At 45.6% G+C, this 20,645-nt stretch overlaps 1 protein-coding gene across 3 annotated transcripts in view; it reads left to right on the top strand.

Annotated features, from left to right (window-relative positions):
* The window catches only part of sema3c (sema domain, immunoglobulin domain (Ig), short basic domain, secreted, (semaphorin) 3C), a 151,298-nt gene that overhangs the window by 112,996 nt on the left and 17,657 nt on the right, over nucleotides 1-20,645 (top strand). For all 3 annotated transcript variants that reach the window (XM_070897368.1, XM_070897367.1, XM_070897366.1), the window contains exons 14-16: nucleotides 10,196-10,237; nucleotides 12,962-13,119; nucleotides 15,767-15,834. In XM_070897368.1, the coding sequence (XP_070753469.1) occupies nucleotides 10,196-10,237; nucleotides 12,962-13,119; nucleotides 15,767-15,834 (268 nt within the window). The remainder of the gene's footprint in view (nucleotides 1-10,195; nucleotides 10,238-12,961; nucleotides 13,120-15,766; nucleotides 15,835-20,645) is intronic.

The following is a 20,645-nucleotide window of genomic DNA, read 5'->3' as shown; positions in this document are numbered from 1 at the left end:
GCATGCAATTTTGGTCCTAATTGCTAATTATCATAATTTTAACTTGTCTGGAGGTTTAGCACTCAAGTGCTGATTAGACGCAATATTCGTGGAGCAGTATATGTGGGCTCCTCGCATCCACTTCCACTTAAGGTGTGGAGTGGGCTGGTTGTCACACAACAGCAGGTTTCAGGATGGCTCATGGACCGAGGGAGATGGCGCACAGGTTCTCGAGCATGGCACTGGAGGTCCTGGTGGAGTAGGTCCAAAGGAGGAGGGATGTCCTGTACCCGTAGGGGAGAAGGAGTCCACCTGTCCTTCTCTCCTGCAGCAGCGGGTGGTGCGAAGCCTGGCCTGATGTTCTCCTCCCATTACTCCTGTAGACCAAGGGGGACCCCTAGCAAGATGCCGGTGTTTTAGCTTAAGACCCCCATCTTCGCCACCTCTTTACCTCTTCAGCACCGACAATAATTGGCCAAAATCGCTCCCTACTTGTTTACACAGATAGTTTCCATTATAAATGTGAACATAACTTATAATAGAGAAAGGTGATGGGAATTGTGCACAGAGTTTCAATATACGACTAGTTGATCACCCAAGGTGTTGCACACAGTAAGTTGGAGAATACTGTGTCACTCTTACGGTCTCTGATGTAGGTGTTGCTGTCTCTCTCTCTCTCTTGTGCCCTCTACTTCTCGTATCTCTTTCTCATCTCCCCCGTCTCTCTCACAACTCTATTTGCTTCTTTCTGTGCTCTGTTCTGCTTATCTCTCTGTCTTTATTTTACCTTCTTCTTGCTGTTTGAGATGGTAGGTTGCGTGGTATTGTGTGGTGGGGAAAAGACCTCCAACAGCTGCAGACTGCATTTGGGGTGAGATTAAAGGGCAAGTGTGGCCCTCAGCAGCTTCCCTCCGATCTCCTCCCCAATCGCTCATGCTTCTTACCTCCTCACTCCCATCATGCCCCCTATCCTTACCTCCTTCACCTTCCCACTATCTGCTCCACCTCCCTTACTTCCATCACTACTCCGACCTCTGTGCCTTTGAACTACCCACTCAACCTCTGTATTCTTCCCTCCCCCTTTCCCCTGTTGGCACTCACCTAAATATTCACTCCCACGTGTTTCCCCAAGGGCAGGAGGTGAGAGGCCCCCTCACCGTCATCTTGTTTCCTCCTCCCCTCACTCCTTCCTTTCTTTATCTTCCCGCTCATCCTGTCTTTTTCCTCAAAAAGCCTTTGTTCAAATTAATTGGTATTTAAAAAAATAAATCAAACAAGGATTTATCTTTTTATTTGATGAGGCGCTACTGAGTAGAAAGTGCTGGAAACTAAAGAAAAATGTTCCATTAGTCTGGCTGCCTAAATAATCGTTGCATCCCGAAAATGAGGTACACTGAACATAATCATATGTAACTCTGTCTGTAACACAGTTTGCCCGGCATCCAGTATTGGACGAGTAGAAATTTCCTCCAATTAAATATTGGGAAGACAGAAGCCATTGTCTTTGGCCCCCACCACAAACTCTGTTCCCTCGCTGCTGGTCTGTCCTGTCCATCTGCCTTTCTTCTTCTCTTGGAGCAGCTTCCTGATTGGTTCAGTGTTACTACTGTTGTGTACGTAAATAACAGACTAACTGAAACAGGAGTAATGTAACTTACTGTGTCCTTTATAACAATTCTCAAAATGGTGTCCCACAACCAGCATGAACCAGCATGTTTACAGCAGTGTGTGAATAGCTCCCATCCAGGGTCCTAATGCCCATCCAGTGAAAGTTGTGCAACAAACAAACAGAGTATGAACACAACATCTACTCTTTGTGATTGGTGCCTACAGTCACATTTGTGAGGTCGATGATCAGCCATGATCTTATTGAATGGCAGAGCAGGCTCGATAGGCCGTAGGGCCTACTTCTGCTCCTATTTCTTATGTTCTTATGTTCAAAACCTCTCATGTTCTACCAAACATGTACAGTCCCTGTGAGAGTTGAATGGCTATGTTTCATTACTATTCATAACTAATTAACAACACACTAAAAGGAACAAAACTCATTTCTAAATTGATGTCCTCCACCCTATTTTCCACCTCTTCTCCCAGTAAGGGTCCATTCTCCTACCACAGCAGTGTGCCTGTCAAAGCTCTGTGTTGTTCTCTGCTGCTCTCCTCCTGCTTCCTCGCTGACTCTGCAGACACAACTCTGGTCCCACCACACCTCCCCACTCTGCCCCCAACGCTCTCCCACCTCAGCACCACCAGCTTTATCACTGCCGTGTATCACCCATTGTTGCTCTCTTCCTGCTCTAGACTGACTCTACACAGTCTTTCTGCTACCTACTTGCTGATGTACTACCACCCTATGCCCTGTACACTATGAGTGCTGACACAGGGGATGAACTAATTATGTAAATTAATCATTGTGTTAGAGTGAGATAGAGAGTAACACATTCTCAGGTGGTCAAATGTTTATAAACTGCCTGAGCATTATTCTGATACTTGTGGCCCAGAATTTGCAGTCGGGATGATGACGGACTGTGAGCGCTCGCCGTCAATCTGCCTTTGAAATTGACCACAACTTTGGGGTTTGGCCCAGGCGCATGTGGAAATCCTGAAGTTGCGGTCAGTCATTGACAGCCCAGAAACAGGCTGTATTGTACCACTCCCCCCACCGCCCCCCCTCCCCCCGCCCACAGAGAGCAAACAATCTGTGTAATCAACCAAATCACTGAAACAGACAAAAACTTTGGCTTTTCCGCAGTAAGTACGTTGTTAAATTCCCCACTAAAAGTTAGACCCAACGCATTTGGGTGTAACTGAAGTTTTGACAGCATTATTACTGCTAAACAAATGTTATGGGCCTGGAAAACTAATTTTAATTTTGTGCAGTGTGAAATTTATTCATTTTGATAAAAATTAAAATGTTTGAGAAACTTTTCAAAATTTTTTTTTAAAGTTTATCCATCTTTATTTCAGGGTTGCCTTTTCCCCGTGTGAGAACCCCAATCTTTCTTTTGCTCTCTCTAATATTTTTTAAAAGTTAGGATTTTAAGGGCTTACCCATTTCCTTGTTCGCTGTCTGTGAGAATTCTGTCTTTTGATTGGCTGCTTAGATAGCTTGTTGACCTCACGGCAGATCGTACAAGGGGATCCCCAATAACTTCTGTTGATTTGAATTGAAGGTGGGAAACTATAAAGTTTTTGACATGAGGGTCGTGAGATCCTTGTGCGGAGCATACTTCGGGGTCAGCAGTGAATGCCTTTGCTTTGCTGTTGACCGCAAATTCCGAGCCCAAGTCAGCTCCTTGTATCTGTAACACAGTCCCATCCAAATGCTTCTCACTATGATTAACATTATATTTATCTTTTAGACATTGTGATATAAGTACCTTGTGAGCAAATGCAGTTAAAATAGGAGAGGAATTCTCTATGACCTTTCGCCAATAAACAATTTGGAATTTTTATCATCTACCAGAGACATTTATTTATTTTAATGTTTCCTGTTAGTTCCCTAATCTCTTTAATTATGTAAATTCAATCAAGACAAACTAATTTGACTTTGAGACAAGCATATACATTCTCTGTGAAGAAAGTATCAATGTGAAAAAATAGCTGTAAGGTGGGTGGATCAGAGCCAATGTGCTTTTTCTAACAATGTGTAGAAAAGGCCGATGGTGTAGGCATTTCCATGCTAGAATCTTTGCAGCTCTTCCATCCCTGGCTATCGGGTGAAGCAGTCAAAGGGGGACTCACAGAGCTCAGAGTCCCTTTTCATTTTCCCCAGAATGGAATGCCTTTCTATTACATCACATTCAGTCTGACAGTCTGGCTGAGGAAACGTATGGGCCTCATCCAACTGAGGAAACGTATAGTCCTCATCCAACTGAGGAATCGTATGGGCCTCATCCAACTGAGAAAACATATGGGCCTCAACCAACGAAGGAAACGTATGGGCCTCATCCAACTGAGGAAACGTATGGGTCTCATCCAACTGAGATAAGGTATGGGCCTCATCCAACTGAGGAAACGTATGGGCCTCATCCAACTGAGAAAACGTATGGGCCTCATCCAAGTGAGAAAACATATGGGCCTCATCCAACTGAGAAAACGTATGGGCCTCATCCAACTAAGATAATGTATGGGCCTCGTCCAACTGAGAAAACATATGGGCCTCATCCAACTGAGAAAACGTAAGGGCCTCATCCAACTGAGAAAACGTATGGGCCCCATCCAACTGAGATAAGGTATGGGCCTCATCCAACTGAGATAAGGTATGGGCCTCATCCAACTGAGATAAGGTATGGGCCTCATCCAGCTGAGGAAATGTATGGGCCTCATCCAACTGAGAAAACGTATGGGCCTCATCCAACTGAGGAAACGTATGGGCCTCATCCAACTGAGATAAGGTATGGGCCTCATCCAACTGAAGAAACGTATGGGCCTCATCCAACTGAGGAAACGTATGGGCCTCATCCAACTGAGGAATCATATGGGCCTCATCCAACTGAGTAATTGTATGGCCCTCATCCAACTGAGGAAACGTATGGGCCTCATCCAACTGAGAAAACGTATGGGCCTCATCCAACTGAGAAAACGTATGGGCCTCATCCAAGTGAGAAAACTTATGGGCCTCATCCAACTGAGGAAATGTATGGGCCTCATCCAACTGAGATAAGGTATGGGCCTCGTCCAACTGAGATAACATATGGGCCTCATCCAACTGAGATAACGTATGGGCCTCATCCAACTGAGATAAGGTATGGGCCTCATCCAACTGAGGAAATGTATGGGCCTCATCCAACTGAGGAAACGTATGGGCCTCATCCAACTGAGATAAGGTATGGGCCACATCCAACTGAGAAAACATGGGCCACATCCAACTGAGATAAGATATGGGCCTCGTCCAACTGAGGAAATGTATGGTCCTCATCCAACTGAGATAAGGTATGGGCCTCATCCAACTGAGATAAGGTATGGGCCTCATCCAACTGAGATAAGGTATGGGCCTCATCCAGCTGAGATAAGGTATGGGCCTCATTCAACTGAGATAAGCTTTGGGCCTCATCCAACTGAGATAAGGTATGGGTCTCATCCAGCTGAGGAAATGTATGGGCCTCATCCAACTGAGAAAACTTATGGGCCACATCCAACTGAGATAAGGTATGGGTCTCATCCAATTGAGAAAACGTATGGGCCTCATCCAACTGAGATAAGGTATGGGTCTCATCCAGCTGAGGAAACGTATGGGCCTCATCCAACTGAGGAATCGTATGGGCCTCATCCAACTGAGGAATCGTATCGGCCTCATCCAACTGAGGAAACGTATGGGTCTCATCCAGCTGAGGAAATGTATGGGCCTCATCCAACTGAGAAAACTTATGGGCCACATCCAACTGAGATAAGGTATGGGTCTCATCCAATTGAGAAAACGTATGGGCCTCATCCAACTGAGATAAGGTATGGGTCTCATCCAGCTGAGGAAACGTATGGGCCTCATCCAACTGAGGAATCGTATGGGCCTCATCCAACTGAGGAATCGTATCGGCCTCATCCAACTGAGGAAACGTATGGGTCTCATCCAGCTGAGGAAACGTATGGGCCTCATCCAACTGAGAAAACGTAAGGGCATCATCCAACTGAGATAAGGTATGGGCCTCATCCAACTGAGAAAACGCATGGGCCCCATCCAACTGAGATAAGGTATGGGCCTCATCCAACTGAGATAAGGTATGGGCCTCATCCAACTGAAGAAACGTATGGGCCTCATCCAACTGAGATAAGTTATGGGCCTCATCCAACTGAGATAAGGTATGGGCCTCATCCAACTGAAATAAGGTATGGGCCTCATCCAACTGAGGAAATGTATGGGCCTCATCCAACTGAGATAAGGTATGGGCCTCATCCAGCTGAGGAAACATATGGGCCTCATCCAACTGAGAAAACATTTCGGCCTCATCCAACTAAGGAAACGTATGGGCCTCATCCAACTGAGGAAACGTAAGGGCCTCGTCCAACTGAGATAACATATGGGCCTCATCCAACTGAGATAACGTATGGGCCTCATCCAACTGAGATAAGGTATGGGCCTCATCCAACTGAGGAAATGTATGGGCCTCATCCAACTGAGGAAACGTATGGGCCTCATCCAACTGAGATAAGGTATGGGCCACATCCAACTGAGAAAACATGGGCCACATCCAACTGAGATAAGATATGGGCCTCGTCCAACTGAGGAAATGTATGGTCCTCATCCAACTGAGATAAGGTATGGGCCTCATCCAACTGAGATAAGATATGGGCCTCGTCCAACTGAGAAAACTTATGGGCCACATCCAACTGAGATAAGGTATGGGTCTCATCCAATTGAGAAAACGTATGGGCCTCATCCAACTGAGATAAGGTATGGGTCTCATCCAGCTGAGGAAACGTATGGGCCTCATCCAACTGAGGAATCGTATGGGCCTCATCCAACTGAGGAATCGTATCGGCCTCATCCAACTGAGGAAACGTATGGGTCTCATCCAGCTGAGGAAACGTATGGGCCTCATCCAACTGAGAAAACGTAAGGGCATCATCCAACTGAGATAAGGTATGGGCCTCATCCAACTGAGAAAACGCATGGGCCCCATCCAACTGAGATAAGGTATGGGCCTCATCCAACTGAGATAAGGTATGGGCCTCATCCAACTGAAGAAACGTATGGGCCTCATCCAACTGAGATAAGTTATGGGCCTCATCCAACTGAGATAAGGTATGGGCCTCATCCAACTGAAATAAGGTATGGGCCTCATCCAACTGAGGAAATGTATGGGCCTCATCCAACTGAGATAAGGTATGGGTCTCATCCAGCTGAGGAAACATATGGGCCTCATCCAACTGAGAAAACATTTCGGCCTCATCCAACTAAGGAAACGTATGGGCCTCATCCAACTGAGGAAACGTATGGGCCTCATCCAACTGAGATAAGGTATGGGCCTCATCCAACTGAGGAAATGTATGGGCCTCATCCAACTGAGATTATGTATGGGCCTCATCCAACTGAGATAAGGTATGGGCCTCATCCAGCTGAGGAAACGTATGGGCCTCATCCAACTGAGGAAACGTATGGGCCTCATCCAACTGAGATAAGTTATGGGCCTCATCCAACTGAGATAAGGTATGGGCCTCATCCAACTGAGGAAACGTATGGGCCTCATCCAACTGAGATAAGGTATGGGCCTCATCCAGCTGAGGGAACGTATGGGCCTCATCCAGCTGAGGAAAACGAGAGCACGTGACACGCAGACGGTGGGACTTGCATTTGTAACCTTCGGATTAGGAGCCGAGTGCTCAACCACTGGAGCAATCAGGCTGCCAACACATCTATTATTTAAACATATATCATTCATATACAAGCAATATCCTAGATAAAAACAGATAAACATTTGGGAATCTTGAACTGTACTCCATAACAAATGCAATCCAAAATGCCTACATAAAAGGACGTTTTTGCTTTCATAAGGAGTTTTAAGATGGCACTTTTTAGAAAAGGTGCTTATTTTGCATTCTGTTTTCTAGCTCTAAGAATTCCAGCATTGATTACAAATCATTTATATTAAATACTAGCAGGATGGAATAAATCTATAGAATTAAAGGTCTTGGGGGTGAAATTGCCCTGCACCCCAATTGTGGGCGGTAACCTGCTCAGGCAGTACTTCCTGCGCTCGGCAGGGAAGCCCCGCCCCGGCCGCTGAATTGGCCCTACTGCCCCTCAGAGGAAGTGGAGTGCAATCCCGTGCACTCCACTTCCTGTAGGGGTGGGACCAGCAGCACTAACGGGGTGCAATCCGGAGCACTACGCGGATACTCCGTGTAGCGCTGAAGCGCTTCAAGGCCCCTTCTCCTTGCTTAAAGGGAAGGGCCGCTGTGCACTCTGCAAGGCTTCTGATGGCCTCCACTGAACCACAAGGGCATCGTGGTACCAGGGCTGCAGCCTGGCACCCAAAACAGAGTGCCGGGCTGCACGATGGCAACCCGGATCATGCTAAGGGGGAACCAGTAAAGCTTACTCGCGTGTTGGCAAAACAAGCAAGATGGCAGCGGGGGGGGGGGGGTGGGGAGGGTGGGTACTGGCAAGTTCCCCTTTAACATCTGTCCCACTCGCGCCAGTCTTGCGGGGAAGGGGCAATATCCCCACGGGGCAGAATTGGAGCAGCGCTAAGGGGTCACAGCGCATGGCGATGACATCATCGCCGGTTGCACGGCGGCCCGGGGCGCTCAACAAGGGGTGCAGCGCTGCTGTGACGGTACCCCCCCCAAACTCCCAGGCAATTTCCTGGGAGCCAGTAGCGCACCGCCCCCCCCTCCCCCCCGGGTGAAAAGTGCTTTGTACCTTGTTAGCACCCCCCAAAGACGCTAATGGGCATCGCAAAAAGTGTCAATTTCGCCCTTCGACTCTCCACCCGCCCCCGCCCCCCTGGTATTTAGCATGCCTCCATCAGGTTACACCTTTCAAAGGCAGGATGTGACCTCAGAGGGGTACACCTCTCACTCAATGAAATGGATCTCATCAAAATCAGCCGCCGCCCCCCTCCCCCCATTTCTAGGAATTTCTGCTGAACCACATATAGCGCTGTTTACTACCATATGGATTCTTATTAAAACCTTGTGCAACTATTTCTATGAAACAGTAATTTGACCCAGCATTAATATTGATGCTAATTAAACAATTAGGTTGTGTTTATACTGTACTGATGTTATGAGACGAGCAACTATAGAAAGAATTTGTTATCGGTAATACCTGAGTTTTCCTACTTGGCTGGAATCACAGTCTCATAGCCAAAAGGAAAATCATTGGGAGAGAAATTGGCCTCCTTTGCGCCTCCCGTTAGTGCATCCTGGAGGCTATAACTGGGTGCTAACGGTTTACCGACCGGGCGCGACGAAAGTACCAACGCCCGCGAACTTCCCTGGCGAGTTAGCACTGGCGATAAACCTTAACACCACGATCTCCTGTCCCTCAAAGATCGTGACATCATCTGGTCATCTGGTTCTCGCTCTGTTCTCGCCCTGGATCTTAAATTTGCTCCTGCCCCCTTCAACATCGGCAGACGTCAACAACACCAGCTGCAGGAGGTGTTGTGACCCCAGCCGGCCGTTTGGGGAGCGCTAATTAAAGGCAGTGGTGGTCAGGTAGACCAAAATCTTATTCTCACCCCAATTTTTCCCATCCCATGCTTGAGCAGTCTGTCTTCTGGTGCAGTGCTTGGGGCTGCTCTTCGTGGATCGCAGGTCCCGTCATCCGCCTTTCCCAGCCTTACCTTTAAATCACCGCAGCATTGGCCCTTCCCTTTAAGGGAGGGAAGGAGCCCATGATTCCAGCAGCACTGCGCGGGACATTGTGCAGGCTCTGTCGCTACCGCCCCTCTTGCTCCGTTTAGCGCTCCAAGGGAAGTGGTAGCACTTGATTTGATGCTCCATTTCCCTTCTGGAGCGCTAAACCGGAAGTTCACATCCGATTGAATTGGGTAGTGCCCGGCAATACTTCTGCGTTCTTGCAAAACTTATCGCCCCAAACGGCGCACTGCGCAATTTCTAGCCCATTGTATCCACAGAGCTCCAGTCCAGGCCAGTAAAATGTAAATGTTCTGACTGTAGCCACTTTCACAAAACGTTGAATTCAATATTGGTAGTGCCTGTGGAGCCAAGCCAAGGGATGTGAGATGGCCTCCCCCAGGGGTCTCGCACAGCTGCATTCTAGAATCACATAGGAACCTCATTCCGGAGTTATGCTGTCATTCGTGCAATGCAGAAACTCATTTTCAGTTATTCAAACGTAGCAGTATAATTGCATCTTTAGCGTATTGGATGCATTATTATATAATGGGTTAGAGGCTTCTGTGAAGGTTTGTATTCATTAATGTGTTTTGGCTTCATGTCTGTTATTTTACTGAAGTGATCACAATTGAATCAAATTGCTTCATGACTACACATAGAACAATCCACAATTACTAATTTCATGTTTATAGCCAATTGACCTCATCACAGTGTAAACATTAAAGCATAGTTCACAAAAGAACAATAGAGACTAACTTCAAACAGGCAAGTTATATCCATTCAATTTGCTGCTCATTGTTGCAAAATTAATAAGAAATTACTGGGAGATCTACCAATATAAGTCGACTTGGCAATTCGCCAAGAGTGCAAATTAACCTTAAAATAATCACAATTATTTTCTCTTTTGCAGAATCGATCAGCTATCACAACAATGAAAATCTCATCCAAAAAGGTAGATTTTTATTTTTGTTACCTGTGTATCTTTTTACATCTATTTCTTGGCATTTCATTGCACTTTGAGTTTAAAACTGTTGTCAGTCAGTGCATGAGATCTGCTAATGTCAATTCAATTTCAATAAAATGGTTCATCATTGATATAGCCCAGTTATAATGGAGTATTTGGATTGGTGCAAGATGCTTTTCATGTTGCAAGACCTGCAATATAATGAAATGGTGAAGTGGCTGATCTAACTGATCGTCAAATGCTGGCAAGCAGTGTGAGACCACCTCGAACAGGTATTTTGTCACTCGATGCAGTATAACTGCAACCTGTGTGGGAAAACAAACTTCATGAAGTCGCAATGATCTAAGCTTCAGTCCTAAATGTCTTGTAGAGTCCTGTCAGTTCTTTGTTAACTTAAAGAATTGTAACCAGCATTTGATATTGGTGAACAAAATTTTGCATCTGTGTCAAACCAATACACACAGTGGATCACGAAGCACAAATATCTTCGCTTAACTGAAAAAGTGCTGTTCTATAAAAAATGATGGGCTAAGTAGAATCGGAGGCAGATTATTCCATGATAAAGAATTGGCTAGACTAAAATTAGTGTGTAGAAAATGCACGTGAACTCCTGAACAAATGCTGAGCACAGCTGCCCGATGCTACCATTGTGATGGCCAGCATGATATAATCCTCTGTGTGAAGAGATCACATGGCTTGGAACATCATCAACATATCTTTGGAAACTTTAAATGAAAACAATGTGTCATGATGTAATTTTCCATAATACAAGTTAGGGAGGTTGGTATCAATCCATTTTAAAACAAAATTTATAGCATTATTATGTAAATGGTTACAGAGTATCAGGTCGAAATTCAGTAATGCCCCGTTTGGAGATGGTAACAGTTGGGAGGCATGAAACTTGTAATGGAAAGATATCTAGAAACTGAAAATATAACAAAGAGTAGTCAGCATGGATTCCAAAATGGAAGGTCATGCTTGACCAATCTTATTGAATTCTTTGAAGAAGTAACAGAAAGAGTAGATAGGGTAATGCAGTAGACATAATATATTTGGATTTCCAAAAAGCCTTCAATAAGGTACCGCATAGTAGACTCGTGACTAAAGTCAGAACATGTGAAGTCAGGGAACAAGTAGTAGAATTGATAGCAAGCTGGTTACAAAACAGGAAATAGAGAGTAGGAGTTTAAAGTAGTTACTCAGATTGGCAAATGGTGGGAAGTTGTGTTCCACAAGGATCGGTGCTGGGACCAATGTTGTTCATTGTTTATGTAAATGAAGTGGGCTGGGAATTGAAAGTACAATATCAAAATTTGCGGATGACACCAAATTGGGGGTGTAGTTAATACAGAGGAGGGCTGTCACAAAATACAGGAAGACATTAATAAACTTACATAATGGGTCTGTAATTGGCAAATTAGGGTCAATATAGATAAATGTGACATGGTACATTTTGGTAGGAAGAATAAGGAGACCACAGACTCTTTGGAAAATAATGGGGTAGAGGAGCAGAGGGATCTAGGGGGTACAGATACACAAATCACTGAAAGTAGCGACGCAGGTTAATAAGACCAAACAGAGCACCGGGGTTAATTTCTAGAGGGATAGAATTGAAAAGCAGGGAAGTTATGAATAGAACCTTAGTTAGACCACACTTGGAGTATTGTGAACAGTACTGGTCTCCATATTATAAAAAGGATACAGAGGCAGTGGAGATAGTGCAAAAAAGATTTACTAGAATGATACCAGAACTGAGAAGTTAAGCCGATCAGGAAAGATTGAACAGGCTGGGGTTCTTCTCTCTAGAAAACGGAAGACTGAGGGGTGACCTGACAGAGGTATTTAGGATTATGAAAGGGTTTGCTAGGGTAAATGTAGAGAAGATCTTTCCACTTAGGGTGAGACCAGAACATAGGGGCCATAAATATAAGATAGTCACTGATAAATCCAATTGGGAATTTAGGAGAAACTTCTTTACCCAGAGAGTGGTTAAAATGTGGAACTCACTACCACAAGGAGTAGTTGAGGCTAATGGTGTAGATGCATTTAAGGGGAAGCTAGATAAGCGCATGAGGACAAAAGGAATCGATGAATAAGGATGGGAGGCAGCTCATGTGGAGCTTAAACACCAATATGGGTCTGTCGGGCTAAATGGCCTGTTTCTGTGCTGTAAATACTCTGTAAATATTCAGGCAAAGTTATCTGAATGTATTTAACAGTCTAATACCTTGGTGACATTACATAAATACCTCCTTAGTGCACAATAGATCAGTGATACCAATATGCATTCCTAAGACATATAGACCAGGAAGGACGCGTATTCAATCTGTGGTCACAGCCAGGTGTTGAGTGGCGGTCAGTGCATGTGGCCTTAGCTCCCCTGGGCTGGTAAAGCAAAAAACTCAACCAACATTCGTGCTCATCAGCACCCAGTGACTTCCTCAGGAATGTGTGTGGCAATGCCACTCTGAAAGGAATAGTCTTCCGACACTCACTGAAACAGGAATGCGGTTGTTCGACTGAAGTCACATGAGTCAGCACCTTCAGGAAACAGAGAGGGGAGGCGAAAGGGAAAATTGAAAACAATCTTTGAATAAAAGAAAGTCTCCTAAATCATCTTTGTTGCTGTGTCCCTTGTGCATTCTTTCACAACTAGGGGAGAAATGAGGTCATCTGTATTAATTGCTATTTATGATCTCATTTTTGTAACAGCAACAGCTATATGTGAGCTCAGATGAAGGTATCACCCAGGTGTCTTTTCATCGCTGCCATGTCTACGGTACAGCATGTGCTGACTGTTGCTTGGCCAGAGACCCTTACTGTGCCTGGGATGGCAAATCCTGCTCCAGGTTCTATCTAACTGGCAAAAGGTAAGAGAAACAACGAATAATGTATGCTGATATATGTTGCCCAAAGACACCACGAATCAAATAGTTAACATTCAATTTGTAACCAACAATTAAAATATTTGGGGGGCGAAGTTGCCCCTTCTGATTAGGCCTCTGGCCCCCTGAAAGCAGTGGTCACGGGGGCGGCGCAGAATGGCCGCTGAGTCTTTGCGGAGAGGCCGCCATTTTGGAAATTGCCCTTCCTCAGGTTTGAAGCGGTGTCCGGGACCGCTCCGCCCGTTTACCCGCCGTGGCGTGCACGCGCCCAGCTCTTAACGACTGGCGGGACCCCCTCACAAAATTGCCCCTTGGGAAGTAGCCGCTTTCCTGGTATTACCCCGCGGGAGCGGCCCCGCCGCCGATAGATGCCCCCGACAGCCTTTGCTGTCGGTACACTCTCTGTAGCATGGCGGCACGGCTGCCCATAAAGTGGAGGGCACATTGCCGCGGCCGCCATGTTATTTTTTTTTGGCGGCCGACTGCCAGGTCGGTCCGACAATATGGCCACTGGCTCTGCCGGGCCGCCAACAGGCAGCTTGGCACCCCCTCTTGGGTGCCAAGCCTCTGGCCTGGCCAAAACCCTCCCTGGTGGCCCAGTGTTTGTCACTAAAGTGGCTGCAGAGTTCGCAGCGGCTCTCCCCTTTAACTGAAGGGGAGAGAAGTTGTGACGCGCCAGCGTGATGACATCACCAGCGCGCTGCTGATGACTGACAGCCTCAGCTATTCCGCCCCACCTTCACTTCTGCCCCCATGATGAGGCCACTTCTGCCCCGCCCCAAAAAAGTGCGGAATTTCGACGCTTAGGCCGGCCTAATCCATGGGGCAGCCAGAACACATCAAAACCGGTAGGTGCACCTCGTTTCGGGCGGTGGCCAATTTCGGCCCCTTGATTTCTTCAGAAAATGATTCAAATAGATCCTTTAGTTAAATGGCTACTTGTCCGTGCTGTTTGCACTGCATGATCACTGGTGATTGCAATCTATTATGTAAACAATCAGCCTTAATAGAACATAGAGTCATAGATGTTTCCAGCACAGAAGGAAGTTATTCAGACCACTGAATCAGTGCCAGCTCTTTGTTGGAGAAATCCAATACTAATTACACTGCCCTGCCCTGGGCTACTCCGACCAGCCTCCACCTGCCCCCATGATGAGGCCACATCTGCCCCGCCCCAAAAGAGTGCTGAATTTCGAAGGTTAGGCCGCCCCAATGCATGGGACGGCCAGAACATAGTACTAATTCTCTCGGGTCCATCAAACTCTGCTCGGAGGATGCTTTGCTGGGTGCCTTGAACACAAATGCCTTTGGTGTCAAAGCTATTTACGGCTTTAGATCCACTACCTTGGCTCTAGCCATGAGACAACCAGGTTCTTCGTGCACCCATACAGACAAGCAATGCATACGCAATTTGTCCCATTGTTGCCGAATCCATCTGATAATAAATGAGGCAATTTCTGCATCAATGGGAACAAACTCAGTGGAAGCAGTTCAGCAACGTTAAAGTGGCAACGATAGGGATTAATTCATATAACAATCACTAAATATAGGCTATTTGTCACATGTAAAGACCCAAGTGCCTCCATCTTCTACAGTGCCAATGCTGTTTTTAAATGGGTCTTTTATCGTCCTGAAAGAATGATGCATTCAGCAGGCTGAGGGGAATTGTTCTGTTTTTAATTAGCTTTTCTGAATAGGTGCTCAATTTCATGCCACCAGGGATAAATATAATGGCGATATACCACATCACATCCGTGAATGACTCTTTTCAAGTTTTACCCATGTAAAATAACCACTTGTTCAGACTTCTGAATGGCCACTCACATCCCGCTCACTCACATTTACAGATTAAATGAGAATGACAAACTGTTCCAGTGAAGACAGCAGCAGTGGAGAGGTAATAAGATACTTAATTGCAGGCTTGGGATTGAAATCAGCCAAACAGAACCTCACCAGCCTCTCGGTTTATCACTGATAATGCTTGTCAGTTCTTAGTCGGGACATTAAGTGAGAGGTTCCGCACCAGAAAGGAGGAGGCAAACAAATGATTCTTTGCAGCTACTTCCTGTAGCTGGATTTAGGCCTCCTGTCAACCCATTTATAAAAACACCTTCACATTGTGCTCTTGGACTCGACAGTTCTAGCCTATTGCCCTGTTGTCTAGTAAGACAATTGCAATGTGCTAAGAACAAAGGAGAATCTCCTTACAGGCAAAGATTGCCTGGAAGAGGATTAAGTATTAGCAATTTTTATTCTGGAGTTTGACAGCACAGGATGAACAGAGCTTGTTTCTGTCACAGACTCTTTGCTCAACACATGGGGGCACATTTTGTTGAAACACATGGGGGCACATTTTGTTGAAACACATGGGGGCACATTTTGACCCCAATGCCTAAGCTGCATCCTGGTGGAGAGGTTCAGCTAGCTGCTGTAGAACCCACTCGATCTTCAATCCATTGATTTCAGTCACCGATTTCTATGCCAGATGGGTGATCCACTTCGCCAGGTTACTGCTCATGAGGTGAAGATGAAAATTTACTCCTTTTTATGCCACAGTTCTACCTGCCATACAAATTATAATGCTCCGTCACAAAAACCGCTGTTTTTAATTGTGATTTTGTTTTGGTTACAGGAGAAGCCGTAGACAGGACGTGAGACATGGCAACCCGATGGCACAGTGCAGGGGCTTCAATCTAAAAGGTGAACATTACAATCTACTATGAATGATGCAACAGAAAGATCTTGAAAGTAATTTATGTTACCAAAGTAGGCATTGGAAAAATTCTAATATCTTATCACCAAAAAGCAGCAGCAATAAAATTAGGAATTATGAAGTAACAGTTGTTTAATAAAAAGGAAAATTCTAAAGGTTGGGAATCTCAAGTAAGAACAAAAAATATGAGACGTACACAGCGGGTCACATAGTTACATAGTTGCACAGTATTTGCAGCGTAGAAACAGGCCATTCAGCCCAAAAGGTCCATGCCAGCAGATTTATGCTTCACACAAGCATCTTTCCACTCAACCTCATCCAACCCCATCAACATATCCCACTATTCCTTTCTTCCTCATGTGCTTATCTAGCTTCCCTTTAAATGCATCTAGGCTAGTCTCTCAACTACTCCTTGTGGTAGCGAGTTCCACATTCTAACCACTCTCTGGATCAAGAAGTTTCTCCTGAATTCCCTATTGGATTTATCAGTGACTTATATTTATGGCCCCCACTTCTGGTCTCTCCCACAAGTGGAAACATCTTCCCTCTGTCTACCCTATGAAACCCTTTCATAATCTTAAAGATCTCTATTGGGTCATCCCTCAGTCTTCTATTTTGTAGAGAAAAAGACCCAGCCTGTGCAATCTTTCCTGATAACTATAACCTCTCAGTTCTGGTATCATTCTAGTAAATCTTTGCACCTTCTCCAGTGCCTCCATATCCTTTTATTAATATGGAGACCACAACTGTTCACAGTACTCCAAGTGTGGCTTAAGCAAGGTGCTATACAAGTTTAACATAACTCCCTGCTTTTGAATTCTATCCTGCTTTTTTAATGGCCTTATTAACCTGACGATACTTTGAGTCGCTTTACAATCTCTCGGCGTTCTTTTGCCCTGACCTCGCTGCTCCTCTGCTGCTTGCTGCCTCTCCTGCTGTACCTGCCCACGCTCCAATCAGCGACCTTGATTTTGGTGACGTCCAATCCAGTCGCCCGTCTCCAAGTCATCGCTCTCCTGCATCAGCTCGCGCAACTCCCTGAAGTGGCATGTCTGAAGCGACGTGATCGGGGCCCAGGAGAGGCATGAGTTCGGGGCCCAGGAGAAGTGAGAGCCCTGGGGCAGCACAGGCCAGCCCACACTGCGATATGTGTGTGCACTAGGTCTGCAGTCGTCTTGGTCAATCCTCGCCACTGGAACAAGACCGAGCTCTGTCAAGCCCGTATGGTTGGTGTGCAACGGCAACCACACGTTAAAAAAATCCACACACAGGCATCTTCCACCCTTCAAGATTTAGTTCTGAACCTGGAATTTTAGCTCCTTCATTGAAACACCTGTGAACTCATCCCATTTTGGGGGAAACAAGTCATCCTCGATACGAGGGACCGCCTCAGAAAAAGACTTTGAGTGATCTGGAAAAAGAAAAGGCAGGTAAACACCATAACAAGGATTTTTGATTGCTTTTTTCATTTTAATTCTTTAAAATGTCATCTGTTAAAATATGTTAAAGCTGCACTGTGGTATTTTGAGGCTGGATAAGTTCCTGTAACACCATGTTCTAAAACTACTCTTGCAGTCTACAATTTTTGGCTGCAACAGTCAGTTTGAGCTATAGGAAACACTATACCTAGAAATGACTGTTGACAATATTAATGGACAAATGTATTCGTACACATTCTTTTGTCTGCTACTTTAGCGAAGGTGCTAACTCTGTTAAAATAGTAGATAAACGAATGTCATATGAATGGGTTAAACATTCATCCACTAGTATCTGCAGCAGTCTTCTAGTCGTTTCTTTTGCAGACAGCATGAGCTTTTCCAATTTGTTTTTTGGGAACGAGTCCTTGGCCTGGCATTTCCTCCACATTTGTGCCCGATGCACCCTTAATCTGGGATCAAACCACTTTTCGTCACAAGTGAGTTACCTGCGTAACAATATGCCCAAATCTCCTCAATCTATTACATCCGCTCATCAAACTTTCTATCGGAACAAATCTCCGCCCACAAAACTGGTCACTCACCTGACTCTCAAAATTGTTCATTTTTCTGGTGTCATATTTGCAATTTTTTTCAATCTTTTTAAAGTTCATCCTCACTAGGTTCTGTTTCTTTTAATGCATTTTTAGGGCACTTATCCAGACAAGCAGACACAGTCCCACACTGAGTCACATTTCTCACAGAGCCTCAAGTGTTGGAAGCCAACAAATGTACAATTATATGTCAAGTGTCATTTTGACAAAGCATCCTCCAGAAAAAGATCCAAGAATTGTCTACCTAGCAAATGGTTAGCAAATGTTACTTGCATGCCATACAAAACCTGAAAGTATTTATAAAACCAAGGTAAAGGAGTCGCCTTAGAGTGAGCTTCAAATGCCCCCTATTGTTTTATTACATATAAGTTCTAAACTTTCCATGCTCCTTAGGCATTCCATTCTTTGTAAAAAAAAAAGAGCAGGTTTATTTATCATTTTATGAAACCACATTTGAAGGCTGCAGTGCGACTGAGGTTGCAAAGCGGTACCTGTGGACCACAATGGCCAGCTGGCAGACCAGTGTTATATTACCAGCTGTATTGCAGATCAAAGGAGCTCTGCTCGTACGTGCTTGTGAGCAGAGTTCCACTCCCGGGCAGATCATTTTTAATGTTTGCAGAACTGTTGGGAGTATCCACTTTCTTACAGCATTAGAAACTTGAAAAATAGACAAAAGTACCTTTATAAAGTGCTGCTTCTCTGGCCCCTCAGCACCAGCATTGGAGGATGATCCTTCAGCCATTGCACCCTCTGGAGTTTGTTTCCAAGCTAGCCAATTCTCTCATTTTCAGAAGCCTCTTAAAACCTCAACTCTTTGTATCCCCACCCCCTCCCAACATGTTTTCACTTCTTCCCCCTTGTAAATTACTCTGAAAATATCTCTGTAGAACCTCTTGGTAAAATAATATATCATGAGCACTGTCAGTCTCAGCTGGTATGTAACTAGACTACCCACTGTGGGAAAATGATACATTCTAGTCTGCCTGGCCCCACAGACACTTACAACTAATTGGTTGACATACAGAGCTGTACTAACAGTTGAAGCCCAAAGGTTCACCTATACTGTTGAATGACAGAAATATACAGAGCTACTGAAGCAAATACCGAAGAAAATAGGGCAAGTTTATTAAAATAACTTCAAGGCCTAGAAATTCAGGTAGTTTGTGCCTCCCATTAGTGCCCCGGGGGCGCTAACGACCTTGTGACCGGACGCGGCGCCACTTACGACTCCCGCTAAATTCAGCGGGAGTTTAGCGATGACAGTAACACGTGGCGCTCTGCTCTGCTGGCGATGATGACCGTCCACAACACCTAGTTAGCGCTCCAGACCCTAAATTGGGTATCGCCCCCTGGAGATGCACTCGGCGCTGACAGCGACAGATTCAGGGGACGTGAACCGGGCAGCTCGCCGCTCACGGGGCGCAACTTAAAGGGGAGGTGTGATGCATTTAGAAAAAAAATTATGCCATTTTCTCCTGTGGCCCGTTGGTGCTCCGAACGCGGGGTACGTCAGCTTGAGTGCCGGGCTTTTGACACGGCACCCCTGCTCCCCGGTGGTCCAGGCAGGACACTTTTTTAGCTGCAGAGTTTGCAGCTTGGGCCCTTCGCTTTAATTAAGGGAAGAGCCCCTCCTACGCGGCAGCGCTAAGCGGCCCAGTGCGTAGCGCTGCACCCTGCTCCCGCTGTGTCCGTCCCGCTAGCACCCCAGAAAGGAAATGGAATGCTTCCCACTTTTTTTGGGGGGGGCAGTAACCCCAATTTCTCGCGAGAGGCGAGACTTCTGCACCTGGCACAAAGTCTCGGGCTTCACTGCCCCCAAATGGGGCGATACAGAATTTACCCCCCCAAATAAGAACATAAGAACATAAGAATTAGGAACAGGAGTAGGCCATCTAGCCCCTCGAGCCTGCTCCGCCATTCAATAAGATCATGGCTGATCTGGTCGTGGACTCAACTCCACTTACCCGCCCTCTCCCCGTAACCCTTAATTCCCTTATTGCTTAAAAATCTATCTATCTTTAACTTGAAAACATTCAATGAGCCAGCCTCAACTGCTTCCTTGGGCAGAGAATTCCACAGATTCACAACCCTCTGGGAGAAGAAATTCTTTCTCAACTCGGTTTTAAATTGGCTCCTCCGTATTTTGAGGCTGTGCCCCCTAGTTCTAGTCTCCCCTACCAATGGAAACAACCTCTCTGCCTCTATCTTGTCTATCCCTTTCATGATTTTAAATGTTTCTATAAGATCACCCCTCATCCTTCTGAACTCCAAGGAGTAAAGACCCAGTCTACTCAATCTATCATCATAAGGTAACCCCCTCATTTCTCGAATCAGCCTAGTGAATCGTCTCTGTACCCCTTCCAAAGCTAGTATATCCTTCCTTAAGTAAGGTGACCAAAACTGCACGCAGTACTCCAGGTGCGGCCTTACCAATACCTTATACAGTTGCAGCAACACCTCCCTGCTTTTGTACTCTATCCCTTTCGCAATGAAGGCCAACATTCCATTTGCCTTCCTGATACCTGCTGCACCTGCAAACTAACCTTTTGGGATTTATGCACAAGGATCCCCAGGTCCCTCTGCACCACAGCATGTTGTAATTTCTCCCTATTCAAATAATATTCCCTTTTACTGTTTTTTTTCCCAAGGTGGATGACCTCACACTTTCCGACATTGTATTCCATCTGCCAAACCTTAGCCCATTCGCTTAACCTATCCAAATCTCCTTGAAGCCTCTCTGAGTCCTCTACACAACCCGCTTTCCCA

This window comes from Pristiophorus japonicus, chromosome 13 (assembly GCF_044704955.1).
Source record: "Pristiophorus japonicus isolate sPriJap1 chromosome 13, sPriJap1.hap1, whole genome shotgun sequence".
In the NCBI taxonomy this organism is placed as follows: domain Eukaryota; kingdom Metazoa; phylum Chordata; class Chondrichthyes; family Pristiophoridae; genus Pristiophorus; species Pristiophorus japonicus.
The sequence above is the reverse complement of the archived record's forward strand: the minus strand, read 5'-3'. Positions and strand labels throughout refer to the sequence as shown.